The sequence below is a fragment of the Carassius gibelio genome, chromosome B10 (genome assembly GCF_023724105.1).
Source record: "Carassius gibelio isolate Cgi1373 ecotype wild population from Czech Republic chromosome B10, carGib1.2-hapl.c, whole genome shotgun sequence".
NCBI lineage: Eukaryota > Metazoa > Chordata > Actinopteri > Cypriniformes > Cyprinidae > Carassius > Carassius gibelio.
Genome location: NC_068405.1, coordinates 25,363,006 through 25,385,693, shown reverse-complemented (window position 1 = coordinate 25,385,693; position 22,688 = coordinate 25,363,006). Strand labels below are relative to the sequence as shown.

The 22,688-nt window shown below is 33.6% G+C and overlaps 1 protein-coding gene across 4 annotated transcripts in view; it reads left to right on the top strand.

The window, feature by feature from the left end:
* Positions 1–22,217, top strand: part of cplane1 (ciliogenesis and planar polarity effector 1) — a 47,494-nt gene extending 25,277 nt beyond the window's left edge. Inside the window, exons 30-53 of one of the 4 annotated variants that reach the window (XM_052567863.1) lie at positions 536–594; positions 754–792; positions 1,345–1,477; positions 2,582–2,857; positions 4,194–4,568; positions 5,627–5,793; positions 6,023–6,119; positions 6,201–6,240; positions 7,486–7,650; positions 7,720–7,791; positions 8,918–9,042; positions 9,134–9,323; positions 10,062–10,339; positions 10,403–10,484; positions 10,555–10,668; positions 13,602–13,637; positions 13,740–13,872; positions 15,024–15,183; positions 16,405–16,463; positions 16,598–16,708; positions 16,798–16,949; positions 17,132–17,230; positions 21,278–21,345; positions 21,963–22,217. In XM_052567863.1, the coding sequence (XP_052423823.1) occupies positions 536–594; positions 754–792; positions 1,345–1,477; positions 2,582–2,857; positions 4,194–4,568; positions 5,627–5,793; positions 6,023–6,119; positions 6,201–6,240; positions 7,486–7,650; positions 7,720–7,791; positions 8,918–9,042; positions 9,134–9,323; positions 10,062–10,339; positions 10,403–10,484; positions 10,555–10,668; positions 13,602–13,637; positions 13,740–13,872; positions 15,024–15,183; positions 16,405–16,463; positions 16,598–16,708; positions 16,798–16,949; positions 17,132–17,230; positions 21,278–21,345; positions 21,963–22,100 (3,168 nt within the window). In that variant the 3' untranslated portion in view covers positions 22,101–22,217. The remainder of the gene's footprint in view (positions 1–535; positions 595–753; positions 793–1,344; positions 1,478–2,581; positions 2,858–4,193; positions 4,569–5,626; positions 5,794–6,022; positions 6,120–6,200; positions 6,241–7,485; positions 7,651–7,719; positions 7,792–8,917; positions 9,043–9,133; positions 9,324–10,061; positions 10,340–10,402; positions 10,485–10,554; positions 10,669–13,601; positions 13,638–13,739; positions 13,873–15,023; positions 15,184–16,404; positions 16,464–16,597; positions 16,709–16,797; positions 16,950–17,131; positions 17,231–21,277; positions 21,346–21,962) is intronic. The other 3 variants (XM_052567861.1, XM_052567862.1, XM_052567864.1) reach the window with 3 other exon arrangements.
* The last annotated feature ends 471 nt before the right edge of the window (positions 22,218–22,688 follow it).

Genomic DNA, 22,688 nt, shown 5'->3' with positions numbered 1-22,688 from the left:
GACTAACTAATGCTCACTTATAGTCATTACTTATATATTTATTTATTACTATTATTATTAATAATAATAAAAGTAAATCCTGTTTTATCAGCAATGCTTATTTGTAATTATTTGTCATACTTATTCATCCATGATATTTTTTATTAAAATATATAATTAATCTTTGTTTTTATTAGTAGTAGTAGTTCATATTCTAAACATTTATACTCAAATCAATATTTATCAGTAACATTTATTCATCAATAATATTCATTCATTTAATAATGCACTGTAATAATACAGTTATCAGTGGGTAATTAGTTATTTAATAATACTTATATATAAATAATAATAATTTCTTTGTCAGTAATGATTATTTGTCATTATGTATCAGTGCTAACTTATGTATTAAAATATATAATTACTTGTCAACAGTAATTTATTTTATTATAAATATGCAATATTATTAATATATGTATTTATTTAGTTGCCAATAGCCATATCATGATAATGCATCAGATCCGGATGTAAACTAGCTCTTCTGATGTGTCCACAGACATTAACCCTCGCTGATCTACAGCGTCCAGACACAGATGAACATTCATCACAGTCACTGTGAGTCTGTGCATGTCGGCTTTAACCCTTTACACCTGCACCGTGCTCTTCACTTACACATTAAGAGACTGTGTTTCATTGGAAAGCTTGTGCAGCTTTAGTCACAAACTAGACGCTCATCTGTGTGTGTTGTGTTGTGTCTGTCTGATCTCATTTCAGATCGGAGGATAAACACGTCTCCTGTGCGCTGCTGGACAGGTGAAGATCATCACACTAGAGTTTCCTTCAAAATAAAAGCTTAAAAGTGCAGACCAATTTGAGTGTAGAAATTAGGAAAGAAATATAATTTTGTATTTATTTTACAGTGCAGTTGTTTTACAATATATGGCTTTTACTGTCATTTTTTACCCCAATTCTTAATTTATTTATTTTTCTTTTAAAACATTGCAATAAATATCATATTGTGGACTACATATCACAATAATACCACATCGTCTGATTTTGATAAATGTGTCCCTGCAGCACAAAAGCAGATTTAAGTCTCTGGGGTGTATTTGTAGCAATAGACAACAATTCATTGTAGGAGTCAAAATTATACATTTTTCTTTTTTGCCAAAAATCATTAGGATATTAAATAAAGATCATGTTCCATGAAGATATTTAGTAAATCTCCTACAGTAAATATATAAAATCATAATTTTTGATTAGTAATATGCATTGCTAAGAACTTAATTTGAACAACTTTAAAGATTTGCTCCCTCAGATTCCAGATAGTCCGAAATTGACCCCTAATGATTTCTTTCCTCTCAGACCTGAGCTCGCAGCTTCAGCCGGCGTTCAGCAGACAGACGCACCGTCATTACCCATGATTCCCGGCGCTGAAGCCCCTCAGAGTGACGGCGTCAGACAGCTGCTCCAGGACGAGCTCTTCAGACTAGTGCAGGTGCGTCTGAGCCCTGTTTAAACACATGCAGTGCTTCCCACAGGATCCTGTCAAACTCTGTGGATTCTTCTGTTAAATGCATCAATCTGCTGCACTTCACACATCTGTCACATACAGAGAAACTGAATGAGTCATTATTTGTAAACTGGACTCAGACGTCTTTTTCTTTGTGAGATACTGTACATTCAGAATCTAGTACCAATACAAATAATAACATTAATATTTTAATACAACTGGAGTGTTAAATACATTCACCAAGCTAATATTTCATAATACTTTAGAGTAGGAAAATAATAATACTTTGTTCTTAGTTTCTAATTTTGTTGAAAAAATTCAGTGGAAACAGGTTTACAAACACGTCTCATTATTAATTTAGTCACACGCTACTCATTTTTTTCCACAAAATTATGCCAAAGCACCTATTCGTCAATAATTAATCTTTCTCTATTAATTTAGAAATATTAATAAAAATGTAACTACTAATAATTTGAAAATATTATTTGTTTATTAATCACTAATATATAAATAATAATTATAATTATAGTATTTATAGTTATTTATAATTCATTTATTTAATTATATTTTTGTATTTGTAAAGAATGATTATATATATATATATATATATATATATATATAATATTTATATATTATCTATAACATTTATAATAATAACTATTATTATTAATAGTAAATAAGATGTTAAAGAGAATTGTTTGACATGCTTTGAAAAAATAATGGCACAAAACATATGTTTTTTATTTTTGTCAATAACATTGATTGATTTATTAAACAGTATTTTCTATGCATTAATAATGTTTATAAAAATGTTTTATTTATTTTATAAAATTTAGCATTTTTGTTTCTCAATAATATTTATTAATAATACATATGTATTTGTCAGAAATTGGTTAATTGCAATAAATAATTTATTGAAAAAAAAATTTGTTAAAGAGAATCGTTTGACATCAATCATAAACAACAACATCAGAGATCTTTTCTGTGATTGTGAGATGTGTGAAAGTAACCATTGGACAGATTCAGGTTATTAATAGGAAACACTGATATGAATGTTTCATTTACAGTTTCCTTTTTTTCTTGTTTCAGCTTCAGCAAATCAACTTCATGAGTCTCATGCAGGTTGTTGGAGCGTCTTTCTCAAACCTGCCGCTGTCTCAAACCAACCTGCTTCAGTCCAGTGCCACACCTGCACAGCGCCAGTCTCAGCCCGCCTCTTTTACCCAGAATGCCCAGCACACCAACCTCCCGACACAAGCCAGCGGACTGGAAAGGGTTAATAACAACCAGGATTTCCATCCTGTGAATGTGAATTGTGGATCTGATCTGAATCCAGAACAGAGAAACCCGACCCGCATACCTCAGGTAATATTAGTAAATATAGAAATAATATCTGTGTTATCTTAGTCTTAATTTATAAATGGTCATATTTTTTAATGTTCTTTTTTTAGCTTTTATTTTAAAAATTTTCAGTTTGTTTTATTAAGTTTGTAACCTGGTTTTGTAATTTTTTTTAAATATTTCTAATTATCTTTATTTTTTATTAAGTTTATTCATTTATATTAGAATTAGCGAATATCATTTAATAGTAATAATAACAATAACATTTAGTTAATTATTTATATATTAAGTTGTATTCCTATTTATCCAATATTAATACTACTTTATCATATTTATGTATATTTATCCATAAAAATAAATTATTTATTGTCATTAATGATTATTTGATATTATTTGTCATTATTTATCAATATATAATTGGAATAGGAGTTGTTGGTCGGTGACAAGCATAAAATGTAAAAAAAAAAAACTTATTTAACAATAAAAATAATTTATCAATATTTCTATGTATTTTTATGCATTGATCATATTTGTTATTAATAATATAACAAATGTTTTATTCATAAATATAATATAATTAATATTAATAAGTAGTTAATTGTTCATTTTAAATATTACATTTTATATAATAATAATACTTATTTATGCATACATTTTATGATTAGATTTTATTATATAATTATTTTCAATAATAATACATCATTATTTGTATACATGACATAAATGATTATTTAATATTACTTGTCAGTATTTATCAATATATTAGTGGAATTTATATTAATAATGTACTTATCAATATTTGTATATATATTCATTGAGCATAAATATGTATTAATAATGATAATAATAATAATATTATAAAATAAATGATTATCAATATAATATATTTAATAATAATAATAACTAGTTATTTAAATATTAAATATATTTTATGTAATAATAATACTTGTTTTTGTATCATAATAATAATAATAACAATAACAATAATATTTAGTTAATTATATATTTAAAAAAATATATTTATGCAATAATAATATTTTTGTATTGTCATTAATGATTTTTGTATATTATTTGTCAATATATGATTGAAAGTAAATGAAAAGAATAGGAGTTGTTGGTAGATGCCGATAATAATAAAAATAAAATCTAATTTAACAATAAAAATAATCTTTATTTATTCATATTTGTCAATAATAATGACTATTTGCCGTTATTTCGCAGTATTTGTCAAAATATAATTATTATTAATAAATGCATGTATTTATTGATTCAGTATTGATTTATTTATTGGCAAGTGGTCATATCATAAGCAGGAAATGGTGTATTTAGCTGGATATAGAGACTCATATTTGTGCGGCAGTTGAGCGTGCGCTCTGATTGGCCGGAGGATGGAGGATCTGGTGGCAGGGGTTTGATCCCGAGGTCTCGTGGTCTTCTGAGCACCGCTGTGGATCAGGCGTCTCTGCACGGACTCAGACTCCTGCAGCTTCCTGTGAGAGAGGCCTGGGGTCCGAACCTCCCCCCCGCTCCACCTGACCCCCCGTGTGTCCAGAGAGCACCTTCAGCCTCCATCAGCCTCCATCAGACGCGCCGCTGTAGCGCTCCTGCTCTTCCTCTGCTGCGCTTTCACCCAGATCCCCAGCGGCCCGTGACGCTGCCTCGTATCCCACAATCCACCGGGGCACACCTGCCCTCAATTCAGCTGCTGCACAGAGAGCCGGATCCACCCGCCGCTGTGAGTCTTTAACCATCAGTCACACCCACTCAGAACATTTAGATTTCATTCTACAACTTTATATAATCATTGAATATAATAGTATTAATAATAATATTTACTAAATAATATTGATTTACTCTCAGCAATAATACATATCAATTCACATGTTATATATTTAATACATTTTTATATTATGTATGTTATGAACATTTTATAAAAAGTAAAAATATATTTTATTTACTGTATATTACAGTATAGATAAAATGTTTAATTTAATTTAAAATTTAATTTAGTTTTACTATTTACTCAGATCACTTATCAGTTTACTCATAATCCATTTATTTATATTTTTGTATAAAAATTTGATATTGTAATAGCTTTTATAAATAATAATCCTAATAAATGTATTATTATTATTATTTTAATAAAATAATATATAATCTTTTTTATTTTTCCTTTTTACTCAAAGCAGTAAACACATTCTCATGACTTATTATATATATATATATATATATAATTTTTTTAAATATTATTTATATATATATTTTTTATCATAATTTGAGATGAAAGAATAATTTAAAATAATGTATAATGTAATAATAATTCTAAATAACTTTTTTTACTATTTACCCTGATCAGTAATCCCATTTACATATAACTTTATTAATAATTAATTTATTCATAGTTTATATTAAAATTAAATATGTTATAATAATTATAATAATATATTTTTTTTTTTTGGAGATTCACTCCAGCACCAGAATGCTCTTTCCATTCTTTATTTAAGGTTAAATCTATATATCATAAATATATATGATTTCAAAAACACATAATATAAAAATATAGTGTGATTAAACATAAAAATTTTAATTTTCATCTAAAAACACTAAATAGATGCATGTTCCTTTTGAAAAATGTTTCTTTTGACTCGACAACTGCAGTAAAGTTGTTGCTGATTTACTAGCATTACACTTCACTGATATATCTCTCTCTCTCTCTATATATGTGTGTGATTATTTAGTGAATCACTTGTAATGCTCGTGAGATTGTGATCAAACCACGTTGATTTTGTGCAGGTTGAGCGCTTCAGCAGGGCTCCGGTGCGAACAGCTCGTCTCATCCCGCTGCAGGAGCTGTTGAGACGGACCCCTGCGATGCAGATGGGTGCCGCGACCAGACTACAGCTCTTAAAGACCAACCCAGTCCCGGAGAACAAGAGCACAAGCAGCCCGTCCGTCAAGAGGTGACACGTCTCCAAAACACACAGCACAAAACCAGCCACAAACTGAGCTGAGAAAACCTGCACTTAAAGTTCCTAGCCATGCATTTTACTAATCAGGAATTAAGGTTTGATGTATTTACAGTAGGAGATTTTTACTTAATATCCTAAAGATGTTTGACTCCAGACTGCTCTTGTGCTCAGGGACACAAATATGAGGTTTTTACAAATATTCTGGCTTTGTGTCCTTCAGACGGAAGAGGAGAGAAGAGAAGAAGGAGGAGAAGATCGCGGTCACTTTCAGAGCGGAGGACTCCATCATTCCTCCGGAGGAGCCCAAAACTGTATTAGTGTGTTGTTGATGAACTGTTTCTTTAAGTCATGTACGGTGGAAATGTGAAGTGGATCATCTTGTGTTTTATTATGTTCAGGCTGCAGAAGATCAGAATGACGGATACACCTTTCCTCCAGGTGAGAAATATCTGTTTCAGCCTTATTCCTTCCTAGCGTTTCTAAATAATGTCAATCAGATACATTTTTTATTTTAATTTGAGAAATTGCTTTAATGTTCCTGTTTAGTTTTAATTTATTTTTATTTCAGTTTTAGTATTTTAGTACTTCAAATTTATAAAAAACATATTTAAAAAAAAATTGTCTTTTTATTTTATTTACACAAACAACGAGCAATTCAATTTTATATATATATATATATATAAAATTTAATTGCTCATTGTTTGTGTAAATAAATTAATAGACATAAAAAAATGTCATCAACTTAAAATATCTGATATTTTAAGTTAATTACTTTTTTTGTCTTTTATTTTATTATTATTCATTCACTATTTCTCTTATTTCACTCTTTTTGTTTTAGTAATTTTAGTACTTTAGGACTTTATTTTAGCAAAACAATTAATTAATTGTGTGAAATTATGCAGAATACTGATTTTTGTCCAGTGAATGTTTATAGAACGTTAAATAATTTAATTGTTTACTCTTACATCTTATATATTTAATTGCTCATCTTTCGTGCAAGTGATATTTTGTATTCAAATTATTTTTATATTTTTATATTTCATTTTTAACTTTAGTAGTTTTATGTTCTGTCATTTTTATTAGTTTTAGTTTTTAAAAACATTTCTATTTAGCTTTTTAATGTCCTTTAAGCATCATTTCTCATTTTAACTTAGCGCTATTTTTTAAATTGTTATTTTTTATTTAGTTTAAGAAACATTTCTATGTTATAAGTTAGGGATTTTTTTTAAATGTTATTTTTATGTATTTTAAGCAACATTTGTAATTTCAAGTTAGCGCTATTTTTTTTTATATAATTTTTTTATGTAGTTTCTATTTTTTGTAATTAGGGCTATTTTTTTTTAAATGTTATTTTTTTATGTAGTTTAAGCAGCATTTCTGTGTTTTAAGTTAGGCTTATTTTTAAAAAAATTTAATGTTATTTCCGATATAGTTTTTATTTTTTGTACTTAGGACTTCTTTTTTTAATGTTTTTTTTCATGTTGTTTCTATGTTTTAAGTTAGGCTTTTTTTTTTTTTTTTTTAATTGTCGTTTCTAATTTTTAACTTAGGGTTATTTTTTTACTAGTTATTTATGATGTAATTCAGGCATTATTTCAGATACCGAGAGCAGTTTTGACTAGTTTTAGTTCACAGTATCAGCGCTGCTTCTCAAACTCTGCCTGTCGTCCTCGTGTTGTTCAGATGTAGTTGACCCGTCCATGTCTCTCTGCTCAGGCTCGTTTGACTCTGAGCTGACGGGACGGCGGTTGTTGGACAAAGCTTGGGTCACCTCGGCTGAGCTGCATGCCTTCGCCTCCACACAGAAGAGAGCTCCAGAGATCCAGGACGCCTGCACAAACACTGAAGGTGTGTGCTCCGATCGCTGCAATCACACACTTCACCTTCACTGATGTAACTTCTGTCTGTTTACTCCAGAACCGTCTCGCCCCTTCACAGAGGAAGCCGTTCCCGTCCAGCTGCCTTCATCTCCCAGCATGCCCTCTGCTCGTGAGTTCATCACATCAATCTGAGATGCCAAAATCTAATTTTACTTTAGGCTAGTAAATATACTTTCAATAACATACCTTAAATGGTAAACATTTTAACAGGGTAAACAGGGTTAACATTATTGTTGCATTAGGTTTTTTTCTTTTTGTAAAGCGTCATAATCAAATTAAATGAAATAATTTTCTAAAGAAAAAAATCAGCGACAGAAAATTATGCACAAGAATGATAATTAAGCATAATTTCCCCCAACAAATTAACATTTAAAACTCTCTCTCACACACACACTTTGAATCACACACACTCAAACACACACACGCACACACACATTCAGTCACACACACTCAAACACACACACACATTCAATCTCACACACTCACACACACACACACACACACACATTCAGTCACACACACACACACACACACTCAAACTCACACACTCACACACACACACTCAAACACACACACACACACATTCAATCTCACACACACACATTCAATCTCACTCACACACACACACACACATTCAATCACACACACTCAAAAACACACACACTCACACACACACACACTCACACACACTCACACACATACACACACACTCACACACTCACACACTCAAACACTCTCATACACTCACACACACACACACACACACATTCAATCTCACACTCAAACACATTCAATCTCACACACAACACACACACACACCCACACACACACACACTCAAACACACTCTCACACACACACACACACACACACACTCACACACACACACACACACACACACACACACACACACACACACACACACACACTCACACACTCAAACACTCAAACACTCAAACACTCTCACACACTCACACACACACACACACACATTCAATCTCACACTCAAACACATTCAATCTCACACACAACACACACACACACACACCCACACACACACACACACACACACACACACACACACACTTAAACACACTCTCACACTCACACACACACCCACACACACACACACTCAAACACACTCTCACACTCACACACACTCACACACACACACACACACACAGTTCAGTGTATCTGTTTGTGTGATTCTCTGCTGTGTGTCTGTGTTTCTCCACAGCTGGAGGAGGGCTGACAGATGTGGCTCCTGGCGTTCCTCCAGATGTTTTCTTGAATCTTCGCTACTCTAAAGAAAAATCATTCGATCCGGAGAACAGAAGTCCTGTGGAGTCTGACGTAGATCTTGTAAGGAAACGCTGCAATAGAAATCATATTCTAATCTAATAATGCAGGAAGAGTTTCAGACTGAGTTTGGATCTTCTCTCTGTTATTGTAGAATCCAGAGGGACGACGGTTCATCAACGTGATCGATCTCACAGACGACTCTCTGCTTCAGGATCTGCCCTCATCTGCTCAGCTCCACCTACTAGCAGCGTCTGTCGTAAACCCCGCCCACAAACCTGTCTTAAGCCCCGCCCCTAACCACGCTGAGCACTTGACTGAGAGTCCGGCTGGAGAGAATCCAGGTACACACTGCAGAGATTGAACAATTGTTTTGACATTTAGTTGGTCATGTAGTTCATGTGTTTTTTTTAGTAAGTATTTAAAACTTTTTATTAATGTTTCTACATTTTTATTTATTTTATTATTAGTTTTCCACCCCGGTTTTTAAGTAGTAAAACAACAGTTAAAGGATGTGAATGTTTTTTTTATTATTATTATTGAAGCAACATAAGCCAATGAAATGGTGTCTACCAAAAACATTTTTTTTTAAATAAATACATTTTGCATAATTTCACAGGCAAAAATATTATATAAATATATATTCTGTTTTTAAATGTGTCTGTTTGTAATAAATGAGGCATGCACAAAATTGCTAAAATTTTAATTAGCAATAACTAAATAAGTTAATCAAAGTTAATTATTGATACAATATTTTTTAGATACATTATGCATCATTTATTTATATATGTATCCATTGATGAGTCGATGCAAGAGAAAGCAGTGTTTTTAATCCGCCTTGAGTCACAGGTGTATATCTGTAGAAATAGCCAACATTTCATTGTATGGGTCAAAATGATTGATTTATCTTTTATGCCAAAAATCTTTAGGATAAAGATCATGTTCCATGGAGATATTTAGTAAATCTCCTACCATAAATATATCAAAACATCATTTTTGATTAGTAATATGCATTTCTAAGAATTCATTTGAACAACTTTAAAGATGATTTTCTCAATATTTAGATTTTTTTGCATCTTCAGATTCCAGATTTTCAAATAGTTGCATCTCAGACATCAATGGAGAGAGGATTTGTTCAGGTCCCTCGGTAGTGTGCGAGTCTCCTGAAGCCGTTCTCGGTGGAGACCCCGTGTCTCTGAGCGTCCTGACCGGTGTTCGGTCGTCTCCTCCGCCCGCTCTGGACCGGATGCTGATGTCCAGGAGTCAGATCTCAGCACGGCTCTCAGAGATGGACGCTCAGCTGCTCAGACTCCAGAGCATCGCCGATCACATGGACCGAGAGTTCGCCAGCACTCGACTGGTAAGACACGAAGCTGCTGATGAGCTGCATGATGGGAAACGCTCTGACTGTGCTCTCCTTCAGCTGGTGAACACTATCGAGACTCTGAGTCCTTCAGCGATGGAGAAGAAACCTCAGTCCAGCTCTCTCCGAGTCATACGTGAAGGTGAGACGACTTCAGTAGATTCATATGTGGAGTAAACAAGGCTGTTAAACATTTCTGAATGTGTGGACAGTGAGGAGTTCCTGTCCTTCACCGCATCGGTTTGGAGCGACGACTGAGCGAGAGAGAGAAGATGAGGAGGTCTTGTCTTCTCCTGCATTGCATCACGAGCGCTTTCCTCCGACAGGTAGATGTGATGACGATGTGATTGCATTGTAATGATTTTTTAACTGTTCACACAGAACACATATTTATTGCATTTGCATTCATTTGCATTTGCTTCCATTTAAAATGAATGCAAGTTGAACTTTTCTTTTTTTAAATGAAGAAATTAGGAAAGTAGCCAACTCTTTGTGATTGGTGTTTTCTGTTAAACTATTCATACATGCATAATGCTGTTTTGTTTTGTTTCTAATTGTTTAAGCAACTTCGTTATTTATAAATGCATTTAAACATTATTTTGTTCATGTTATTTTATTATTTTGAATAATCATGCATTAGTAATATTTTGCTCGGTGCTTCCTCTTGTGGAGAGAAACTAAAAGCTTTTTCCCCTCTAACTGAAATTATGCATTTTAAATTAGAATAGAATTTAAATATTGTTAATATTTATGTACAAAATTCGAATTTAGTTTTACAGCCATTTTAAACAGCCCCAATACTAGGGATGCACCGAATCCAGATTTTTGGGGTTCGGCCGAATACCAAATCCACTGTTTAAGATTCGGCCGAATCCGAAACCGAATACCGAATCCTACTCGCATCCTTATTCCATTAACACAGTAAAACACATGAATGAAGTAAACAACGACCACAGCAATGTATTTTTCATTTTATTTTGTAAAAAAAAAAAAAAAAAAAAAGATTAGGCAGCGTTATGCCAGGATGACAAATGAAAAAATCTTTTTTGACAATTACCAAGCTTATGCTTACCCAAGTAAACAACCAAAACCTTTCAATAAAAGTGCAGCAATGCAAATCCGAATGTTTGGTGACTTAACTGAAATGAATGTAATTGAACATTAACTCAATAAACATGGATAGTAGTTTAGTTTTCGTTTATAACAGTAGGATAGGCTACGATTAGAACAGTAGCCAAATATTACAGAAGATCACACACATCTCCTGCATCATAACTAAATTAATGTAAAACATCTAATCTTTCAAAAAAAAACAAAAGCTCTGCATTAACAGGTGACAGCTGGTTGCGAGTTTGGGAACTAATGTCCCCAGCAGTATTGAAACGTCTTTCACTGGGCACAGAGGTAGATTTTTGCCATTTTTGCCAGCAGTGGAAATCGCTGCTGGTTTGTCTTCCACCACTGAAGAGGATCCTCTCTAGGAGGAATCAAAGGCTCACCGAAAAGAAACGCTTATCTCCACGTCAGCACCCGATGTGACTGGCTGGCTCTGTATTGCTACGGTATAAATCATCCCAGCCGCTCAAGATTCCTGAACGGTTTAGTTTAGAGTGAACTGTCGGGCCGTGTTCCACCTCATATAAACACCTTCACGCAATCAACGGCTGCGTGACATCGACCAGCGTAGCGCAAGCCTAGGGTTCAGTTCGGTGAAAAAAAAAAACCTAAGGTTCGGCCGAATCCGAATCCGAATCCTGGATTCGGTGCATCCCTACCTAATACACTTTTATTACACTTTACATATTTGTGTCAGTAGATTAATTAAAATGCATGCAGTTAGAAACGCAGTACTAAGAATCACGCGTTTATTTAAACATATGAACACAGACAGCGCTGTTAACAGGTTGATGTAACGTCTCCCAGTCCATGACTAGTAAAATAATGACAACTTACCATCTGTATAATATTGAACACGGTTCTTCTTGGAGTAGTGCAGCTTTTTTTTTTTTTTTCTACTTCTGCGGAATGGTATGAAACTTAATAAGAGATTTTGCATTTGCTAAGTGAACACGCATACAAAAAACATGGACACTAATGGTCAAAAACTACCACATTGGAAACGAATGGTAGTGCGCAAAAAAATTTTTCTTAAAAAGCTAGTTTTTTGAGATATCAACTTCAAATTCGGAACACAACTTTAGATTTCTAGTTTTTACATTTTAAAAATTTTACTATAGTATTTTTCTGCATTCTTCATAATAATAACTTCTGTAACATATATATATATATATATATATATATATATATATATATATATATATATATATATATATATATATATAATTTTTATTTTTTTTTATTTTAACTTTTTAAACTTTTTTTTCACTTCAACAATAATCTATCAAGTGTCTTCTTTTATAAAGAGGCCAAGCTTAAGTCTGTGCTCCAAAGCGTTTTATGGACAGCACAGTGGATCTAATTAAACTATTTGCATTAATTTAGTGCGAAATTATTTAAATTAATAATTTAAAAATGAATTAAATATGAAATGTTTAAATAAAAAAGTGAACATATAGTACATTAATTTATTGGAAATAAAAGTGCGATGTGAACCACATAATTTCTTGTAATCAATTTTTAAAGTGCTTTATGAATAAATTTGAACTGAATTCTGTTCACTCCATTAATGAATTAATGATGACATGACCACATTGGAAATGAATGGTAGTGCACCAAAATGTTTTTTTCCTTAAAAAGCCTCATTTTTTTGAAATATCAACTTCAAATTCGGAACACAACTTTAGATTTCTGGTTTTTAAATTGTAAAAATCTTAAAATAGTATTTTTGTGCATTCTCCATTCTCTTTTCTTTTTAACATTTTTTTCACTTTTTTCACTTCAGCAATAATCTCTCAAGTGTCTTCTTTAAAAAAGAGGCCAAGTTTAAGTCTGTGCTTCAAAGCATTCAAGATTTACAGATTAAGTTGGAAATTATCATTTTTATGGACAGGACAATGGATCTCAACTAATTAAATTAATTTATTACCATAAAATCCCCTAAAAATATTAAATGTTTAAATAAAACAACAAATACATAGTGCATTCATTTAATGAAAAAAAACATAATTTCTTGTAATCACACAGCATGCTTGTGTAGTTTTTAAAGTGCTTTATGAATAAATTTGAACTGAATTGTGTTCACTGCATTAATCCCGTTTCAGATGAGAGAGTCACTTTAACATGATCTGCTTGTTTTCAGTGAAACTGGAGCCGTGCGAGCGAGATCCTGATCCTGGTGAGTGACCTACATCACACACACACACACACACACACACACACACACACATACACACAGCTGAAGTCATGGACGCGTGTGAGTCTGGTTGTGTTCCTGCAGATCTGAAGGAGGAGACTCTCGGTGTCAGCGGCCTCAGTGACGTTAAAGACATTCTGTGTGAGTTAATCAGGGACGGTGCTTTATCCCGATCAGCGCTGGATCTGTCCCGATCGGGAACGCTTCATCGCAGCAGGTCAGCTTCACAGAAGTGACAGCAAACTAATACACCTTTTGTGGTAGCTAGAGCACGCATTTAAATCAAAGTTTCTTTCAGCAAAAACAGTCATAGTGGAGTTATTCTTGAGCAGTTTTTACTCGGATGCAATGTTGTATTCTAGTTTTTATTCATATTTTGTATTATGTTTATATTTTTCCATTGTCTTTTTAACTTTAGTTTAATTTTTTAAATAATTTAGTTTTAAGTTTGAGTTATTTTAGTAACCAAAATATACTAACCATAAAATGGTTTTATTTTAGCAAGTTGTCATTTTATTAATATTTTGAATCGGTTTTTGATTCCATTTTATTTTATATATATTTTAGTTCACTTTTTATTGATTTGTTGTTGTTGTTTGTGTCTGTGTGCTTTTTAAAATGATTTTATTAATTTGTTTAATTTTGTTTAGTTGAAAGCCTAAAATAACTAAAACTAAATTTAAATAAAAATATATAGACTTAAAAAAACACACACACAGCTAATGAATAAAATGTTTTATAAATTAAAAAGAAAGTGGACAAATAAACCCTTACGCAAAATATTAATAAAATGTTGTGTAATGAGTTTATTAAATTTAATGTAATTATTTTTTTAAATCATAAAACTAAAACTATATAAAAAAAACACTCAGCTAATCAGATTAAATGTTTAAAATTTAGCATGGAAAAATAACTGTAATAATTAAAAGATATATATTTTAAATATGTCTCTATGTTGCCACTAATTAAAAAATAAAATAATATACAATTTTAAATTAAAGCTAAAATAATTTAAGTATTTAAATTATTTTATTATCTTTTTTTTTTACTTTAACATTTTATTGATTAACTGAAAACAAGTTAAAAATGAATAATATCTATATAGTCATTATAACACACACTTCATTATAACAATTTTTATTACATTTTAATAAAATGAAATTAAATAAATTATATATATGTATATATATTTTGTTATAGATATAGTTTTAGTCAACTGTTCTTGCCCTGTTAGGATAAAAGAGTCTAAATGATGAACAGTCTGAATCTAAATGATCTGTGTTCTGATTGGCTGAGCAGGTCAGTGAGGGATGTGTGACATATTGATTGATTGATTTGATTGGTCGGTGTATCTGTGGTGGGCGACAGGTCAGAGGTCGAGCCGAGCGGAGCCATGATGGAGGAGGAGCGCAGGGATCTGAGGATGTGGATGAGGAGGAAACAGAGAGAACGACTGATAGAGTACAGAAAACAGAGAGAAGAGAAGAGAGAGAGAGAGCACAGACCCTTCATCTCTCCAGTTAAACACGTGAGACGCCGCAGAACAAATCTGGCTTTCCATTAGAATTATTCTCTCAAGCTGTTTTCTTCATGTTGAGAAAAACCTGTTATAAATCAGGATTCTCAATGTGTTTATAGTTGATAATATTTGATTGTGTGTATAATTACATTTTTATAAATGCATAAACTACTGTTTAAAAATCTGAAGTAGGTTAGATTTGTTTATGGCTCAAGGCTGCATTTATTTGATTAAAAATACAGTAAAAACTGTAAAAATTGTTAAATATTATTACAATGTAAAATATCTGTTTTCTGTGTGAATCTGTGTTAAAGTGTAATTTATTTATGTGATGCTCCGCTGTATTTTCAGCATCATTTCTGATTATTAGCAATGTTGAAAACAGTTAATATTATTGTGGAAACATTATATTTTTCATGATTCACAGATAAGGAGAAGGTTAAAAAGAACAGCATATATTAAAAAAATATATATTTTGTAGCATTATAAATATATTTTCTGTCACTTTTGATCAATTTAATGCATCCTTGATGAAAAAAAATATTTTAAAAGTAGTTTTTCTTTAAAAAGATATTTGTATATATTAAAAAGAATAAATGAAATATATAAAAAAAACATTTTTATATATAATTTAAACTTTAATAAAAAAAAAAAAAAAGAAAATATGTACATATAATTTTTTTTCATATTAAAACATGTATAAAATGTATTTAATAGCAATTAAGTATAATAAAGAAAGCATGTGCAGCTATAAACCTGTGAATTTCTGCACAAATATCTGAAACAGCCTTTTATACTAAAAAGCATTTTTATTATTTCTATTTTATTTTTTTTCATTTTTATATATATATATATATATATATATATATATATATATATATATTTTTTTTTTTTTTTTTTTTTTTTTTTTTTTTTTATTTTAGTTTATAGGAACATTGCACATTAATAAAACATTTCTGTAAATGTACCAGAATTTCTCATCCATAGTCCCTGGACAGAAGTCACTCTGTACTCTCACACTCAAAAAGTGTGAGTCACTCTCAGTCTCAAAAATAATTAGAAATGCATGCTCAGAGAATTTAACAATCCATACAACAGTCTATTAATAAAAACACAATATCTGTCTAGCTTTTTCCACACATATTTAAGTCTATAACTGAAACTTGAAGTTTTAGTTTTACCCAAAAGCCTGTTAGTAACTTTATTCTTCTGAATAATTAATTCCTGCAGCAGAATCTGACGTCTGTGGATCTGGCAACCAGCAAGAGAACCAAAGCAGAGCGAGACAGGTCTGATTGTGTTCAGTGACTAACACACACTGCTGTTTCATGAGATGTGTGTGTGTGTGTGTGTGTGTGTGTGTGCAGTGACTAACACACACTGCTCTTATCTGCTGTTTCATGCGATGTGTGTGTGTGTGCAGGCTGCTGCTTCAGGAGCATCATGAGCGGAGAGCGCGTGACGCCTGCGGTCTGATCTCTGAGCTGCTCACCTCGCCCTTCAGCCTTCCCACAATCCCACAGCAGAGCCTCAGGTGCATTCTGGGATTGCCTCCTCTGTGCAGGCTGCAGTGGTTGTGTTGTTTGGAGGAGTCAGTGCTAAACGTCCAGTGCTGTGTTTCAGGAGCACCACTGAGTCCTCAGGGAAAAAGAAGAGGATTCCCAGGAGTCAGAGCGGACCGCAGGGATCTCTGGGGAAAACCGTCACGCTTCAGAGGAACCCTGCTGCTACAACACACGGCTCTCTGAGCCGCAGACTCGGCCTGCACAGACCAGGTTCATATCTCAGATAGAAACGTGATTCAGTATTTGGAGTATTGGGATCACAAGAAGAGTGTTTTGTAGAGCAAAACTGATATTTATCACTTGTGTTGCCTGTGGTTCAAAGTTAGACCTTCTGCATTCATTACACACTCGCACGGGTCACATGGCTTCAATCCCACGCTCCTGTGTTTCAGCCAGCGCTCTTCCGGCCGATCGGTTATCCCAGGTCACTCGCCGCGGGATGCTGTCTGACCCCAGGACCAGACCAGAGAAGAAGAAGACCACCCATCAGAGTGAGGACAGGACCACATGTTTCTGTTAAAATATCAGAATCAGAACCAGATTCATTACACACACACACACACACACACACACACACACACATACTAATACACACACACACACACACACAGTTAGACACACACACACACACACACACACACACACATACACATACTAATACACACACACACACACACACAGTTAGACACACACACACACACACACACATACTAATACACACACACACACACACACACACACAGTTAGACACACACACACACACACACACACATACTAATACACAGTTAGACACACACACACACAGTTAGACACACACACACACACAGTTAGACACACACACACATACAGTTAGACACACACTCACACACACACACACACACACACACACATACACACATACTAATACACAGTTAGACACACACACACACAGTTAGACACACACACATATACACACATACTAATACACAGTTAGACACACACACACACACACACACACATATACACACATACTAATACACAGTTAGACACACACACACACACACACACACACATACACACACACATATACACACATACTAATACACAGTTAGACACACACACACACACACATATACACACATACTAATACACAGTTAGACACACACACACACACACACACATATACACACATACTAATACACAGTTAGACACACACACACACACACACACACACATATACACACATACTAATACACAGTTAGACACACACACACACACACACATATACACACATACTAATACACAGTTAGACACACACACACACACACACACACATGCACACATACTAATACACAGTTAGACACACACACACACATATACACACATACTAATACACAGTTAGACACACACACACACATACACACGTACTAATACACAGTTAGACACACACACACAGTTAGACACACACACATATACACACACACATATACACACATACTAATACACAGTTAGACACACACACACACACATGCACACATACTAATACACAGTTAGACACACACACACACACACACACATATACACACATACTAATACACAGTTAGACACACACACACACACACACACACATATACACACATACTAATACACAGTTAGACACACACACACAGTTAGACACACACACACACACACACACACACATATACACACATACTAATACACAGTTAGACACACACACACAGTTAGACACACACACACACACACACACACATATACACACATACTAATACACAGTTAGACACACACACACACATATACACACATACTAATACACAGTTAGACACACACACACACATACACACATACTAATACACAGTTAGACACACACACACACACACACACACATATACACACATACTAATACACAGTTAGACACACACACACACACACACACACATGCACACATACTAATACACAGTTAGACACACACACACACACACATATACACACATACTAATACACAGTTAGACACACACACACACACACACACACACACACATATACACACATACTAATACACAGTTAGACACACACACACAGTTAGACACACACACACACACACACACACACATATACACACATATACACACATACTAATACACAGTTAGACACACACACACACACACACATATACACACATACTAATACACAGTTAGACACACACACACACACACACACATATACACACATACTAATACACAGTTAGACACACACACACAGTTAGACACACACACACACACACACACACACACACACACATATACACACATACTAATACACAGTTAGACACACACACACACACACACACACATATACACACATACTAATACACAGTTAGACACACACACACACATACACACATACTAATACACAGTTAGACACACACACACAGTTAGACACACACACACACACACACACATATACACACATACTAATACACAGTTAGACACACACACACACATGCACACATACTAATACACAGTTAGACACACACACACACACACACACACATATACACACATACTAATACACAGTTAGACACACACACACAGTTAGACACACACACACACACATATACACACATATACACACATACTAATACACAGTTAGACACACACACACACACACACATATACACACATACTAATACACAGTTAGACACACACACACACACACATATACACACATACTAATACACAGTTAGACACACACACACAGTTAGACACACACACACACACACACACACACACACACACATATACACACATACTAATACACAGTTAGACACACACACACACACACACACATATACACACATACTAATACACAGTTAGACACACACACACACATACACACATACTAATACACAGTTAGACACACACACACAGTTAGACACACACACACACACACACACATATACACACATACTAATACACAGTTAGACACACACACACACATGCACACATACTAATACACAGTTAGACACACACACACACACACACACACATATACACACATACTAATACACAGTTAGACACACACACACACACACACACACACACACATATACACACATACTAATACACAGTTAGACACACACACACACACACACACACACACACACATACACACATACTAATACACAGTTAGACACACACACACAGTTAGACACACACACACACACACACACACACACACATATACACACATACTAATACACAGTTAGACACACACACACACACACATATACACACATACTAATACACAGTTAGACACACACACACACACACACACATATACACACATACTAATACACAGTTAGACACACACACACACACACACACACATATACACACATACTAATACACAGTTAGACACACACACACACACACATATACACACATACTAATACACAGTTAGACACACACACACACACACACATATACACACATACTAATACACAGTTAGACACACACACACACACACACACACATATACACACATACTAATACACAGTTAGACACACACACACACACACACACACATATACACACATACTAATACACAGTTAGACACACACACACACACACACATATACACACATACTAATACACAGTTAGACACACACACACACACACACACACATATACACACATACTAATACACAGTTAGACACACACACACACACACACACATATACACACATACTAATACACAGTTAGACACACACACACACACACACACACATATACACACATACTAATACACAGTTAGACACACACACACACATACACACATACTAATACACAGTTAGACACACACACACAGTTAGACACACACACACACACACACACACACACACACATACTAATACACAGTTAGACACACACACACACACACATATACACACATACTAATACACAGTTAGACACACACACACACACACACACACATATACACACATACTAATACACAGTTAGACACACACACACACACACACACATATACACACATACTAATACACAGTTAGACACACACACACACACACACACATATACACACATACTAATACACAGTTAGACACACACACACACACACACACACACACACATATACACACATACTAATACACAGTTAGACACACACACACACACACACACACACACACACATACAGACACAAAAGGAGTTTGTCTTGGTGAAAGCGGAGTTATCTTTATCACTGACTAAGACCATGTCAATACATATATATACACAATAAACATGACTATGATAGATGGATGGATCTATAGATAGAAGCTAAGAATTATTAAAATAAATTAAAAAGTAAAATAAATATCTAATTTTAGAATAAAAGCAAAATATTAATACGAAGTAGAAAAATAATGTGAACACAATAAACAAAGATATCATTTACAGTTACGTGAGGATGTACAGGAAACACACACATTGAGATGTTTGTTGTTGTGTCGGGATGAAACGTGTTCCTCTCGTCTACAGCAGAACAGAGAGCAGTGAAAGAGAGAGATCAGACGCATGAGAGAGACGAGGACGAGGACATCAGAGCGGTGAGACGAACCTGCTAGCTGCTAGTCTCTGCTGTTTCTGTTTTTACTTAATCTGAATAAAACAACATTTGATAATAATTCATAATTCTGCCACTTGCTACAGCTTATGAAAAAAAATGAAAAGGCTATATGGTCAAAAATGACCTCAATTGGAAATTAAAGGGAAATATGAAAAATAAGAAAATACAGGGCAGCTTTTTTGGATACAATCTACAAATCATAATGAAACAGTAAAAAAAAAAACATTTTTTTAATGTAGTGTTTAAGGAATAGATAAATCATGTAACATTTACTTCTATATATAATATAGAAAATATTAGAAGAAAATAAAAACAGAAATCTGTAATGTAATGTTTAAGGAATAAAATAACTAATGTGCCATTTATTTCTATATGTAGTATAGAAAATATTAGAAAAAAATATATATTTTGATATTTTTAATGTAGTATTTAAGAAATAAATAATGTACCATTTATTTCTGTATATTTAGAATATTGTCTAGTACACTCAAGTCCCTACAAAATTCTAAAACTCCATGTGGAACACAAATAGTGTAGAGTGTGTTTGGTTGACTGTAGAAGTTGTGTTCTGAGGTGAACAGCTGCTGTCTTCTCCAGGGCTGTGAGGATGAGGATGAGGATGATGAGGATCTCCTGCGTGGTCTGGATCTGGACGCTCTTTCTCAAAGCAGCGGCAGCGTCCTGAGCAAACTAGACTGGGCGGCGATCGAGAGGATCGTGTCCGAGCAGCAGTGAACGACCAGCTGCTGCTGACTGTGAATCAGTGTGTGTGTGTGTGTGTGTGTGTGTGTGTGTGTGTGTGTATCATATGTGCCTCGACTGTTTGAGCAGAATAAACAGGAATCTCTGGCAGCTGTGTGGTGCTCTTGGATTCATTTCAGAATGCAGAGTCTTACGACTCATTGAGTCATTGGCGTTTCTGCTGAACACTAAAGATTATGTTTTTTTGAGAGCGAACAGTTGACGGCACCCATTGACTTCTATGCTACAGGAAGAAATACTATGGAAGTGAATGGGTACCATCAACCGTTTGGTGTTTAAAGCATCATCTTTTTAGCATTTTATCAGAAGACAGAAACTCGTACAAAAACTATATAATTTTTTTATTTTATTTAAAAAAATAAATATGTAAAATAAGCACACACAGTTAAACTTTTATTCCTAACTAGTAATTCCCAAAGCAACCAACTATGTGTCATTGTTGTTAACTAAGACTGAAACTACTAAAAACAGTTTTCTGTAATTGAAATAAAGCTAAAGTAAAATGATATAGATAAATCGTGTAAGCTACTACTAAATATTGTAGAAACTTAATTTTCTGTA